This window comes from Trachypithecus francoisi, unplaced genomic scaffold, assembly GCF_009764315.1.
Source record: "Trachypithecus francoisi isolate TF-2019V2 unplaced genomic scaffold, Tfra_2.0 Lachesis_group12, whole genome shotgun sequence".
Taxonomy (NCBI): Eukaryota; Metazoa; Chordata; class Mammalia; order Primates; family Cercopithecidae; genus Trachypithecus; species Trachypithecus francoisi.
The window spans coordinates 84,379,842-84,394,363 of record NW_022681457.1 but is presented as its reverse complement, the minus strand read 5'-3'; the positions used below and the strand labels follow the sequence as shown (position 1 = coordinate 84,394,363).

At 41.3% G+C, this 14,522-nt stretch overlaps 1 protein-coding gene across 2 annotated transcripts in view; it reads left to right on the top strand.

Annotated features, from left to right (window-relative positions):
• The window catches only part of RLF (RLF zinc finger), an 89,511-nt gene that overhangs the window by 34,186 nt on the left and 40,803 nt on the right, over positions 1–14,522 (top strand). The window contains exons 4-5 of one of the 2 annotated variants that reach the window (XM_033226964.1): positions 1,668–1,800; positions 8,848–9,050. In XM_033226964.1, coding sequence (XP_033082855.1) covers positions 1,668–1,800; positions 8,848–9,050 — 336 coding nt within the window. Of the gene's footprint in view, positions 1–1,667; positions 1,801–8,100; positions 8,235–8,847; positions 9,051–14,522 lie in introns of those variants that run through there. The other variant, XM_033226965.1, reaches the window with a different exon arrangement.

Genomic DNA, 14,522 nt, shown 5'->3' with positions numbered 1-14,522 from the left:
CCGGTGGCTTTAAAATAATTAAATCAACGGACACAGTGGCTCATGCCTTTAATCCCAACACTTTGGGAGTCTGAGGCACGTGGATCACCTGCGGTCAGGAGTTTAAGACCAGCCTGGGCCAACGTCGCGAAACCTCATCTCTACTAAAAAATGCAGAAATTAGCCAGGTGTAGTGGCAGGTGCCTGTAATCCCAGGTACTTGGGAGGTTTAGGTAGGAGAATTGCTTGAACCTGGGAGGCAGAGGTTGCAGTGAGCCAAGATCACGCCATTGCACTCCATCTTGGGCAAAAAGAGAGAAATTCCATCTCCAAAGGAAACGAACAAACAAAAAACCAAAAAATAATTAAATCAGCCTCCACCAGGGCTATCTTTCAAGTCTTCAGAGTCTGCTAGTAATATGAGTGATCCTAATAGTAGGGTACTCCAAATATCCAACAGTAATGCAACATATCACCTATCTTGAATTGTGGTGATAATTTTACCAGGGAGGAATTCAGGAAAACATTTTAAAGGCACTCTTTTACTTAGTGAAAACATCCTAGTTATTTATTTGTTTATTTTTGAGACGGAGTCTTGATCTGTCACCCAGGCTGGAGTGCAGTGGCACAATCATGGCTTACTGCAACCTCCGCCTCGCAGGCTCAAGTGATTCTCCTGCCTCAGCCTCCTGAATAGCTGGAACTATAGGCTGGCGCCACCACGCCTGGCTAATTTTTTGTATTTTTAGTAGAGACAGAGTTTTGTCATGTTGGCCACACTGGTCTTGAACTCCTGACCTCAGGTGATCCACCCACCTCGGCCTCCCAAAGTGCTAGGATCACAGGCATGAGCCACTGTGCCTGGCCCCATCCTAGTTTTTTTTTTTTTTTTGAGACGGAGTCTCGCTCTGTCACCCAAGCTGGAGTGCACTGGCCAGATCTCAGCTCACTGCAAGCTCCGCCTCCCGGGTTCACGCCATTCTCCTGCCTCAGCCTCCCGAGTAGCTGGGACTACAGGCGCCCGCCACCTCGCCCGGCTAGTTTTTTTGTATTTTTTAGTAGAGACGGGGTTTCACCATGTTAACCAGGATGGTCTCGATCTCCTGACCTTGTGATCCGCCCGCCTCGGCCTCCCAAAGTGCTGGGATTACAGGCTTGAGCCACCGCGCCCGGCCCCTGGTTTTTTTTTTTAAAAAAACAGCAACAGAGGCTGGACGCGGTGGCTCACGCCTGTAATCCCAGCACGTTGGGAGGCCAAGGCGGGTGGATCATGAGGTCAGGAGTTCAAGACCAGCCTGGCCAAGGTAGTGAAACCCTGTCTCTACTAAAAATACAAAAATTAGCTGAGCGTGGTGACAGACGCCTGTAATTCCAGCTACTCGGGAGGCTGAGGTAGGATAATTACTTGAACCCAGGGGCTGGAGGTTGCAGTGAGCCAAGATCACACCACTGCACTCCAGCCTGGGTGACAGAGTAAGATTCTGTCTTTTAAAACAAAAAAAAACAAAAAAAAACTGCAACAGAATTTCACAAGGCTTTAAGGATAGTCTTTTTGGTTTTGGTTACTTATTTTCAGGAAATCCAAAGTATAGATTCTTTCAGTTCCTAGGTGTATCAGATATGTTGAAAAGGCAAAACTAATTTTTATATTGTTAACTTATTTTCTGGGTATGCTGTTCTTGTTCTAGGAGTCACATGATGCATTATTGGAATTTGGGAATAATAACCTACAAATATTGGTTCATGTTACCAAGGAAGGGGTGTGGAAAAACCCAGTTCTTCTTAAAATTCTGTCTCAACAGCCAGTGGAAACAGAGGAAGGTAAGTCTTAAGACTATATTGGATGAGGATTTAGTTCTGAGAAAGTTGGAATTGATTATGGGTTAAAATTTTGGGAATTTCACTTGTGTATATACCTAGTCTTTCTGCTTTGAGCAGTAAAAATTAACCATTAGCATTTAATGTTTTGCTTAAGTAAGGATTCTTGCATTGTTAGTTTTTGCACTCATTTTTTTTTTTTTTTTTTGAGACGGAGTCTCGCTCTGTCGCCCGGGCTGGAGTGCAGTGGCCGGATCTCAGCTCACTGCAAGCTCCGCCTCCCGGGTTGACGCCATTCTCCTGCCTCAGCCTCCGGAGTAGCTGGGACTACAGGCGCCCGCCACCTCGCCCGGCTAGTTTTTTGTATTTTTTTAGTAGAGACGGGGTTTCACCGTATTAGCCAGGATGGTCTCAATCTCCTGACCTCGTGATCCGCCTGTCTCGGCCTCCCAAAGTGCTGGGATTACAGGCTTGAGCCACCGCGCCCGGCCTGCACTCATTTTTAAATTTTGCGTTGAGTAACAATGTTCATACAAAGTTCCTGAGATAGAAATGAATAATCTGCTGTAATCTTTGGTGTGTGGTAGAGCTTTGCTTATACTTTTCTTGTTTTTTTTTTTTTTTTTTTTTGAGACAGAGTTTTGCTCTGTTGCTCAGGCTGGAGTGCAGTGGCAGCATTTCGGCTCACTGCAACCTCCGCCTCCTGGGCTCAAGTGATTCTCCTGCCTCAGCCTCCTGAGTAGCTGGGATTACGGGCGCGTGCCACCACGCCTGGCTAAGTTTTGTGTTTTTAGTAGAGATGGGGCTTCACCATGTTGGTCAGATTGGTCTCGAACTCCTGACATTGTGATCCACCCACTTTGGCCTCCCAAAGTGCTGGGATTATAGGCACAAGCCTCTGTGCCCGGCCTGCTTATATCTTTTTTATTGACTGCAACAACCGAGGGCCGTGAAAAAAATTTCTTTTTTCTTCTATATATAGGAAATAATTGGAATTCATTGTTTTATAAAAGAGAGATGCAAAGAATGAAGTTTTGTTGCTTTTGTTTTGTTTTGTTTTGAGACAAGGTTTCACTCTGCCACCCAGGCTGGAGTGGCACAATTATGGCTCACTGCAGTCTCTACCTTTCAGGCTCAAGTGATCCTCCTGCCTCTGCCTCACAAGGAACTGGGACTATAGGCATGCACCACTGTGCACAGTTACTTTTTCTATTTCTTGTGGATATGGGGGTCTTACTATATTGCCTAGGCTGGTCTTGAACTTCTGAGCTCAAGAGATTCTTCTGCCTTAGCCTCCCAAAGTGCTGGGATTACAGGCATGAACCACCATACCCAGCCAGAATGAAATTTTTTATTTGCGAAATTGTCAGTCGAAGACCAGGAAAATTATGGATTTGAATTGATACTTGGATTTTAGATACACAAAATATTTTGTTTGATATAGCCAACAATTGTAACTTCATTTCCGTCAAGTTAGTGGAAAGTTCAAAGGATTACACTCTATTAAGTACATTTTTTGCTATAAAAACAGATTTTAGAATAATTATTACACATTTTAAGATTGTCTTTAGGTCTTAGAAGTAGCCATTTGATTGTTGATCCTTTAAAATATCCCAGTTAGCTTATCCATTCACCCAGCTTGAGCACCTACCATATACATGGTGTTTGGACCTCTCTGTATAGTGAGAAGATGGGCATAAAGGCGCTTAGATTTTCTCTTGATCCGTTTCCTCTGATCATTACCAGTTGCACTGACAAGAAAAAAAAAGAATAAGTAAAAGAGCTGTTAAATAGAAAAAGATTGGTGTTAATTGTTTCCGTTGAGGTCCTCAATAAACGGCATCCCTTTATAAATGTAGATAGATGGAGGCTAAAATAACACCTTTGTTATTGACAAAAGCTGTTAGAGCCAGATAATTTCAGAAACATCCCAGAATTGGGCAGATTCCTATCCAGATAAGTCTTTGACTGGGGCAGAGGAGATTGCATGTTTTGTGCAGGCAGGCCCAAGCTCAAGAGGGAGAAAGGGTGGGGTTGAGTTAAACACCCTTAGTGTATTTTCCCCTGATATACTAATCAACTATGTCACCCCACATCTGGAGTTAACAGTAATTAATCATTTTTAACATAGAAAAAACATCAGTAAATGGGGAGAAGCATTGCTTACCTAACATTCTTGGTGTCTTGTCTATTCAGTAAATATTAATTAAGCACCCACTATCTTTAAGACTCTGAATAGGTACATGATAACCTCCATATCTAAGGAATTATGTTGAGGACCACAGTATAAGTGGTGGGTAACATGTAACCTGCCTCCTTTCACAGTTGACCCTTAATCTAATTTTGGGTCAAAAGATTAAAAAGCTTTCTTTATATCTCTGCTGCCCCTGCAGACCAGATATTTAATGTATTTGATACCAAAAAGCAGTGATGTTCATATCACTGATTGTCTTCTGTAATAAGTGCCAATTGTTGATACTTTTACCTGACATTCATGTGACATGATCAGTAAAGACACCATGGAAGAGCTGTTTTTCTTTTTTTTTTTTGAGATGGAGTTTCGTTCTTGTTACCTAGGCTGGAGTGCAATGGCGCAATCTCAGCTCACCACAACCTCCGCCTCAGCGTTTAAGCAATTCTCCTGCCTTAGCCTCCTGAATAGCTGGGATTACAGGCATGTGCCACCATGCCCAGCTAATTTTGTATTTTTAGTAGAGACGGGGTTTCTCCATGTTGGTCAGGCTGATCTTGAACTCCTGACCTCAGGTGATCTGGCCTCAGCTTCCCAAAGTGCTGGAATTGCAGGCATGAGCCACTACGCCCGGCCTCTTTTTTTTTTTTTTTTCTAAAGACGAGTTTCACTCTTGTTGCCCAGGCTAGAGTACAATGGCGTGACCTCGGCTCACTGCAGCTTCCACCTCCTGGGTTCAAGTGATTCTCCTGCCTCAGCCTCCCAAGTAGCTGGGATTACAGGCATGTGCCACCACACCCGGCTAATTTTTTGTCTTTAGTAGAGATGAGTTTTCACCATGTTGGTCATGCTGGTCTCGAACTCCTGACTGCAGATGATCCATCCGCTTAGCCTCCCAAAGTGCTGTGATTACAGGTGTGCACCACCGTGCCTGGCAGAACTGTTTTTCAACTGGATCTTAAGTGTTACTCTTTTTACATAATGAAGTATATAGTATAAGATGAAGTGTCATGATGTCTGCACCTTTCATTTAAATGGTTCTGAAAAAGAGAAGGCAAAGAAATATGGCAAACCAGTTCAATTGTTAAATTTGGATGGAAGGGAGGGTATAAAAACTAAAACAAATTTTTTTATTGAAATGTTTGAAGAAATGAGATACAGAAAAGATTACGATTGGGAGACATTGTTTTAAATATTGAAGCATATGGTAGATTTCCTTTCGGTAAAGAAATTTAAAGATTGATATCTTCAAGTGATTTGTAAAATACAAGATTGAGCTATATGTTAAAATTGATTTAGCAGCAGTTTAACTATAGTTATAATTATTGAATAAAATAGCTTACCGCATAGAAAATAATAGCTATGGTTTTCAGAGTGCCTGCTCTGTGTTGGGCACTGTATTTGTGCTTTCATATCTCATTTAATCCATGAAACAGGTGAGAGATTACACATACCCAAGACCACGTAGTTAAAATTGTGGAGGCAGAATTTCAGCCCAGGTGAGATGACATTAAAACGTTTTTGATTGGAGAGTGATGACCCTTCGGTTGCTAAGTGCATGGTTTAATTAAACACCTGTAATATACAAGGCCTTGTGCACTAAGCTGTAGGGAATACAAAGGCTAACGAGACATGATATTTGTTTGTTTTTTTTTTTTTTTGAGACAGAGTCTCGCTCTGTCACCCAGGCTGGAGCGCTGTGGCCGGATCTCAGCTCACTGCAAGCTCCGCCTCCCGGGTTCACGCCATTCTCCTGTCTCAGCCTCCCGGGTAGCTGGGACTACAGGCGCCGCCACGTCGCCCGGCTAGTTTTTTGTAGTTTTTAGTAGAGACGGGGTTTCACCGTGTTAGCCAGGATGATCTCGATCTCCTGACCTTGTGATCCGCCCGTCTCGGCCTCCCAAAGTGCTGGGATTACAGGCTTGAGCCACCGCGCCCGGCGATATTTGTTCACAAATTGCTGACAGTGTAATAAAGGAGATATCAGAGACAATAGTAAGTACTATTGAACATTTACTCTTATGTCTGGCCTTGTGGTGAGTCTTATCTGCATCTCTAGTATTTCTTTAATTTGTTCATCCATGTGAGATGGATATAACTAACCTTTTTACAGATGAAGAAACTTGAGTCTCAGAGAGGTCAGTTAATTTGTCCAAGGGTCTCACAGCTATGTGTCAGAATCAGGTTTCAACCTCAGATCAGTGATTCTAAAGCCTGAAATGTTAACCTTTGTACACTATAATCCCTTATCACTGTTCTTAGAGAAAACTAAATGTGGGGAAAGAAGTAAAATGCTGTGGGAATTTGTAAGGCGATAGGTTGTATAGGTAATACGCCTGTTATCAGGTACGTTGTTTCCTGTGGGATTTGCAGAATCGCTTACAACCTCATATGGCAGATAAATAGAGCAGAATCTGATGTTAGGCAGAACAGGATATAGGGGAGACATGACAGGAACTAATAGGCATGAATTAGATTGGAGATGATTAGAAAAGAATTGCTAGGACATAATAACTAAGTTGATTTCCATGAGGAAAGGAAGTATCAAGGAAGGATAATGCCAAAATTTTATTGTTGCATAATTGAGAGAATATCATTGCTGAAAATAGAAGTAAGGAATAAGGAGCTATGTGAGTGAAGGGTATGATTGTGAGTTCATCTTGTGGAATTTAGTAACTGTTGGACGAAAAGGGAAAAGTCCAAGTGATTGTGACCTGTTTTCCCTCCATGCTTTTTGACCTTGGCTACATATTAGAGTATCTGTGGGATTTAAAACCAAAAAACATACATCCCAAGGTCCAGACTCCACTTGCTAAATCATAATCTCCAGAGTTGGAGCTCTGGAATCCAGAACTTTTTGAAGTGCCTTAGGAAATGGGCACTTACATATTGCTGATGGGAATATAAATTGGTACAATTTTTGGAGAGCAATTTGGCAGTATAAGTCAGTATTACAAATGAACAGAGCCTTTAGCAATTCCGCATCTAAGAATTTGTTCTGTAGATTTATTCACGTGTTTCAGATGACCTATATATAGGGTTGTAAGTCGCAGCATTATTGATGATTGACAGAGATTGGAAACAGCCTGCAAGTGTATCAGTAGGGGATTAGTTAAATATAGTACATCCATACCACTGAATGCTATTCAGTTGTTAAAAATAAGAAGGTAGCTCTAACTGTACAGATGATAGAGTAACCTGTATTATATATTAAGTGGCAAAAGAAAATGGTTTCCATACTCAGAATATTTCTGGAAGGATAAACAAGAAATTGGAAACTTGTTGTTTCTCAGGGTGGGAAACCAGAGCACTGGGGTCAGGGTAGGAGGGATAAAAACTTTAACTGTATAGCTTTTTGTGTCCTTTTGAAATCTGTGATTATATCTATATTGTTTTCTTTATTTTTTTTAAAGGATAATTTTACGATTGATTCTGATATGTAGTTAAAATTGGGCCAGTCGTTTATCCTTAGTATAAACGATTGCTACTCTAGACAGACAGACAGACACACACACACACCACCTGGGAGCTTGTTACAAAAGCAAAATTTCAGGTCCCAGACCTAATAAATCAGAATCTGCATTTTAATAAGCTCCCCAGGTGATCCAGAGGGCACTTTCAAGTCTGAGAGATACTGTTTTAGATTAACCACCTAAAACAGTTTGTTTACTCACCACTTGGCTTGACATGCAATATTCTCACCTCTATTCTTTAAGTAATATTATGTAGTGATGTCACATACTTGTTGGATATTTACTATTCGAAAATTGAGGGCTCATCCAGAGCACTGTTCAGTCAATGCCAAGTGCCTAATATTCAGTATGGCTCAGAAGTACAGAAGTACAGAAGTACTGAGCTTCAGTACTTCTGACGCTTTCAGAGTAGCATTTTCCAAAGTGTGTACTGAACCAGGAACACATGTTTTACAGGTTACTAATATGTATAAAAGGGTTCTCTGGTCAAATCAGTTTGAGAAACATTGGGTTTTCAAATAAAAGTGAACAGTTTTCTTTATTGCAGGACTGTTCAGAGATTTGACCAAGGAATCCTTTTTTTTTCTAGGACTATCTCTCAGGTCTTTTGGTCGGTGGAACACACTTTGAGAAATGCCTGGTTTAGAGGAAAGAGCACCACTGGCTTTGGAATCCTTGGCAAGTTACCTAACTTCTGTGAATATTAATTTTCCTAACCTTAGACTGGGGATAATAATACTTGCCTTGGTGGTGGTGTGAAGAATAAATGAAAGGTATATAAAAATATGCAGCTTAAAACTTGATGTCTCATAAGCATTCAGTTGATAGTTGTTAATATTACTTAGGTTACTTGCTTCATTTCTTGCATTTATGCTTATAGTTCATTTCACTATTTCTTAATTTTGCTCTCATCTCTGTTAGATGAATATTGAGACCAGAATAAACTTCCCATTTATGTAAACTAAATTTTTATTAAAAATCAAATAAAGGCCGGGCGCGGTGGCTCAAGCCTGTAATCCCAGCACTTTGGGAGGCCGAGACGGGTGGATCACGAGGTCAGGAGATCGAGACCATCCTGGCTAACACGGTGAAACCCTGTCTCTACTAAAAAAATACCAAAAAACTAGCCGGGCGAGGTGGCGGGCGCCTGTAGTCCCAGCTACTTGGGAGGCTGAGGCAGGAGAATGGCGTAAACCCGGGAGGCGGAGCTTGCAGTGAGCTGAGATCCGGCCACTGCACTCCAGCCTGGGCGACAGAGCGAAACTCCGTCTCAAAAAAAAAAAAAAAAAAAAAAATCAAATAAAAAGATCTGAAATGTTCATCTTAACAAATCTGACATGTTATGTGGTATGTTGTCAAACTGTTTTATTTTTCATTTTTTTCTAGTCAATAAATTGATTGCACAAGAAGGACCTTCCTTTCTGCAAATGCGAATAAAACATTTGTTGAAATCTAACTGCATCCCCCAGGCTACTGCTTTATCAAAACTATGTGCAGAATCTAAAGAAATTTCAAATGTGTCATCTTTCCAGCAAGCGTATATCACATGTTTATGTTCTATGCTCCCTAATGAAGATGCTATTAAGGAGGTGAGTAAATAATTGTCATCATTCAAACTTGGTATTAATTTAATAGATTTATATATATATATATATATCATGGTTTATTTTTTCCCTTTAGAATGAAAACCAAGATTCATTTTTTTCAGGCTACCAAAATGTATGATTTTAATCGTGTATTTAACTGCTCAACAGATAGAATGTAATATTTTAGAGTAGATTTGAAAAGTAGATAAGAATATACAGAAGGATGTTTACTTGTTTGGGTGATGATTTGCTGTGAAATCTGTAAATGTGAAAGTTGTTTTTTCTTTTTAAAGTAATGACGTCTCCACGTTTGGGGAATGCAGAAGTTGTTTAATTGTGGCATCAAGGTATAAACTAAAGAAAATGGCACTTAATTTTAGCTTAAGTTACTTTATACATTTAATTTTGTAAGCAGAAAAGTATAGGACTCTAGATTCCATGACTATAACCTGAATAATTAAGTGGCCAAACTGGATACCATGGAAAATAAGGGTTGAGTCTTTTGTTTTGTTTTGTTTTTGAGACAAGGTCTCATTCTATCACCCAGGCAGGAGTGCAGTGGTGCAATTTCGGCTCACTGCAACCTCTGCCTCCCGGGTTCAAGTGATTCTTGTGCCGCAGCCTCCCAAGTAGCTGGGACTACAGGCATGCACCACCATGCCTGGCTAATTTTTGTACTTTTTAGTAGAGACAGGGTTTCGCCATGTTGGCCAAGCTGGTCTTGAACTCCTGACTTCAGCTGATCCACCTGCTTCAGCTTGTACTACTAAAATTTCAAAAATTAGCCAGGCATGGTGGTGGGCACCTGTAATCCCAGCCACTTGGGAGGCTGAGACAGGAAAATCGCTTGAACCCAGGAGGCGGAGGTTGCAGTGCATTGAGATACCGAGATTGTGCCACTGCACTCCAACCTGGGTGACAAGAGCGAGACTCTGTCTCAAAAAAAAAAAAAAAAAAACCCAAAAAACATAAAACAGCTATTTTATCTATCAGATTGCATCCTAAAAAAAAAAAAAACAAACCTGAATTATTGTTTTTCTTAAATTTGGAGTTAGACTTTTCTAATGGTTTTTGCCATACAGAAAAAAACTAGAGATTCTTAAACTTTATTTCATCATCTGCCTTTAATCCTCTTATCTGCCATTCAATTCTGACATATGGATTCTTACTCTGAACTGAAATTTTTTATTAGATGTAGGAGTCCCAAGGATCTGGTTTTATGCTGTAGTAATTCTGAAACTTTTTCTTGTGATATCTTACTCTCCAAATACCATTATCTATCTTTCCACCTTACTCTCTTTAATATACAGACTCCACCAGGATCAATCAAGATCTGTTGATCTTGTCCCCTTTTCATTCTCCCTTATCCCCCTGATGTACTCACTTCCCTACTTAGCTCTGCTTTGTCGTTGTCGGATCATCATTATCACTCCCTTGTGTGTACTCTCAGGTCCTCTGCTGGTCTCTCTCTCTCTCTTTTTTTTTTTTTGACAGAGTCTTGCTCTGTTGCCCAAGCTGGAGTGTAGTGGTGCGATCTTGGCTCCTGGGTTCAAGCAATTCTTCTGCCTCAAACCTCCCGAATAGCTGGGATTACGGTCGCCCACCACCTCGTCTGGCTAATTTTTTCGTATTTTTGTAGAGACGGGGTTTCACCATCTTGGCCAGGCTGGTCTCGAACTCCTGATCTCATGATCCACCTGCCTCAGCCTCCCAAAGTGCTGGAATTACAGGTGTGAGCCACTACTCCCGGCCACTGCTCTCTCTCTTAATTGTACTTGTTTGACTACCAGTATCCTGATTATCCCTAAATCTTCACCTACTCTTTATGTGTTTACCTGCACTCATGGGCCAAACTTAAGCGCAGAGAAAAATCTGCCAGCTAATTTTACTCCAGGCTAGAGTGTGGTGGCACAAATACTGCTCACTGCAGCCTCAAAATCCTGGGCTCAGGTGATCTTCCCACCTCAGCCCCTAGAGTAACTAGGACCACAGAAACATGCCACCATGCCTGGCTAATTTTTTTTTTTTTGGAGAGACAGGGTCTTGCCATGTTGCCCAGGCTGGTCTCGAACTCCCAGGGTCAAATGATCTGCCCATCTCAGCCTCCCAAAGTGCTGGGATTATGTGTGAGCCACTGTGCCCAGCCTATATTTCTTTATCCCATTCATTCTCCCACTCTTAGATAGTTGCATAGTTTTTTCTTACTCTTCAAAACTATACTATAACACTTTCTGCCCTGTTTCACTCTCTGTTGCTGAACTTAACTCCTTATTTCTCTGAAAAAAACGAAGCGCTGAGAAGATAAATAAGAGAATTTTCATAAGCTCTGTCTCTGAAACATCTCTTCATCTACCAGCATCTGTGAATGCTGTAGATGAATCTTCTCTTCTGTTACTAGAGATAAATTTTATCTGTTCTCCTAGCTAAGGCCAGCCTCCTTCACTTCTGTATTTCAATTGATGTTGTGTCCCTTAAGGATAATGCTACAGCAGTTCTCCTTTTCTCTATTACATCATCAATTTTCCCATCTCTGTTATAACCACCCCATTGGCATTTATGCTATTATTTATTCCTTAAAAAAGAGCCCTTCGTAGATCCAGAGGTGGTGGCTCATGCCTGTAATCCCAGCACTCTGGGAGGCCGAGGCACAAGAATTGCTTGAGCCCAGGAGGCAGAGACTGCAGTGAGCTGAGATGGCGCCACTGCACTCCAGCCTGGGCAACAGAACAACAGAGCGCGACTCTGTCTTCAAAAAAATAAAATAAAATAAAAATAACGCTGCTTTAAATCCTGTTTCTACTTTTAGCTACAGCCCCATTTCCTTCTGGCTTTTTAAGCATAATTTCCTAACAAATTGTCTTAATTTCCCATCGAACATTTTTCTTCTTCTTTCTTTCTTTCTTTTTTTTTTGAGACGGAGTCTTGCTCTGTCACCCAGGCTGGAGTGCAGTGGCACAATCTCAGCTCACTGCAAGCTCCGCCTCCCGGGTTCATGTCATTCTCCTGCCTCGGGCTCCTGAGTAGCTGGGACTACAAGCACCCGCCACCATGCCCAGCTAATTTTTTTTTGTATTTTTAGTAGAGATGGGGTTTCACCGTGTTAGCCAGAATGGTCTCAATCTCCTGACCTCGTGATCCCGCCCGCCTCGGCTTCCTAAAGTGCTGGCATTACAGGCGTGAGCCATGGCGCCTGGCCTATTCTTCTTCTTTCAAGACATTCTAATATGACCTTTGCCCCAGCAGCATACCATATCACTAAATCTCATGATGACTTTCAGTTTTCTGTCTACCTCATTGATTACTCCTTCTCAGTTCTACTTTGCTGTCTAATGAGTACATGTTTCAGTACCCAATGACTCTGTCACTGGGTCTTCTCTTTTTACACTTAACTAGGCTTATTTCCTTCATCTTTGGCTTTAAATACCATGTATGGTCTGAATCCCAAAAGTTTTCTCTCCAGCCCTATTCCCTCCTCCAAACTCCAGACCCATATCCAATTGCCTAATTACCATCTGTACTTATAGTGCTAATATCTCAAATTTAACATGTCCATAACTAAGCTCTTGATATTCCTGATATGTGGACTTTGCTTTTATGAGGGTTTTTTTTTAAGTCCTCACTATGTGTTTGGCACCTAGCTAAATGCTGTATATATTTTGCTACATTTAATCAGCACAGTAGCTCTGAGATATCTCCATTTTATTGATGAGGGAAGTCAGGCTCACATTAGGTTGTATGCTTCAAGGTTACAAAGCTAAAGTGGTTAAGCTGGGATTCAAACCTGAGTTTGGTGTACTACCAGTAATATTATATTAAAGACATAGGATAAAGAATATTATTCTTGTTGGTATTTACCTTAGGGTTTATATGCCAAATGCTGTGTTAGGCATTGGGGTTCAAAGATGAATGCAGAAGCCTCTGGACTGGCATACTTGGTTTTACTGTTGGCCTCTACATTTTATCTTGAATATAGGCAGAATAATCTCTCTAAAACTTGTCATGCCATGCCACTCCTCTGCACAAAATTATCTAATAGCTGTCCATCTTCCTCAAAATAAATTCAGAATTCTTTATTCTATGTGCCATGGCCCCTGGCTACTTTTCTAACATTTTCTGACCTTATCTTGTTATCTTAGTGCCCACTGCTCCCCAGCCACCTTGTCTTTGCTGTTGTTTGAACAAGCCAAACCAAGCATGTTCCTGTCTTAGAGCTTTGTGCTTGCTTTTCCCTCTGACCAGAATTCCCTTCCACAAGATAATTTGAATAACTTATTCCGTTACCTCGTGTCTGCTCTAAATATTCTCTTGTCGGTTCAATATTACCAGATCAGAGAGGCCTTCCTTGCTGTCTCATCTAAAATATTACCCTATCCCCCACTCTGCCCTAAGTATCTGCTGTCATTATTATATACTAACCCATTTAAAATGACCCCATCACTCTGTCTTTCTACCTATTTGTGTTTTCTTTGTAGTACACATTACTATTTCTACTAGGCATTGTATTTGATTATTCAGTATTTCCTCCCACTAGATTGTAAATTCCGTAAGGACAGGAACATAGGTTGTTTACTGGTATATCCCTATATTCTAGAAGAATGCTTAGCCATGTAGGCACTCATTACTTATTGAATGAATTAATGAAAGGTATAGCCTCATCCCTTGATCTTTTGTTACTAGGATTTCTAGCTTTATTACCTGAGTTATGACCAGAATGTCAAAGCTGGAACATTCCACTCATGCTTTGTAAGTTTTTAAACTTTGCTTGGAGGTCTTTTTGAATTTTAAAATTATGATCTTATATTTCTCTCAGCTTTATTTTATTTTGAAATATACTTATGCTAGCTGTATATTTATAAAACTGTGAACCAAGATGAAACCAAGTATAGTGTTGTGATTCAGATTTCTGTATGGGTTGATTGCATCCTGGATCAGTGCTTGGGTCAGTAGTTATTTCAAATGGCTAAGACCCCCTGCTGTGGCCCAGCTCATATCTCCCCACTGTGAGAATCTTTTTTTTTTTTTGAGGCGGAGTCTCGCTCTGTCGCCCGGACTGGAGTGCAGTGGCTGGATCTCAGCTCACTGCAAGCTCCGTCTCCCAGGTTTACGCCATTCTCCTGCCTCAGCCTCCCGAGTAGCTGGGACTACAGGCGCCCGCCACCTCGCCCGGCTAGTTTTTGTATTTTTAGTAGGGACGGGGTTTCACCGTGTTAGCCAGGATGGTCTCGATCTCCTGACCTCGTGATCCGCCCATCTCGGCCTCCCAAAGTGCTGGGATGTGAGAATCTTTTATCAGATTTTTTTTGTTGAAAAATTTTTTTTGGAGACAGAGTCTCTGTCGCCCAGACTGGAGTGCAGTGGCATGATCTCGGCTCACTGCAGCCTCCACCTCCCGAGTTCACGCAATTCTCCTGCCTCAGCCACCTGAGTAGCTGGGATTATAGACATGCACCACTACACCTAGCTAATTTTTGTATT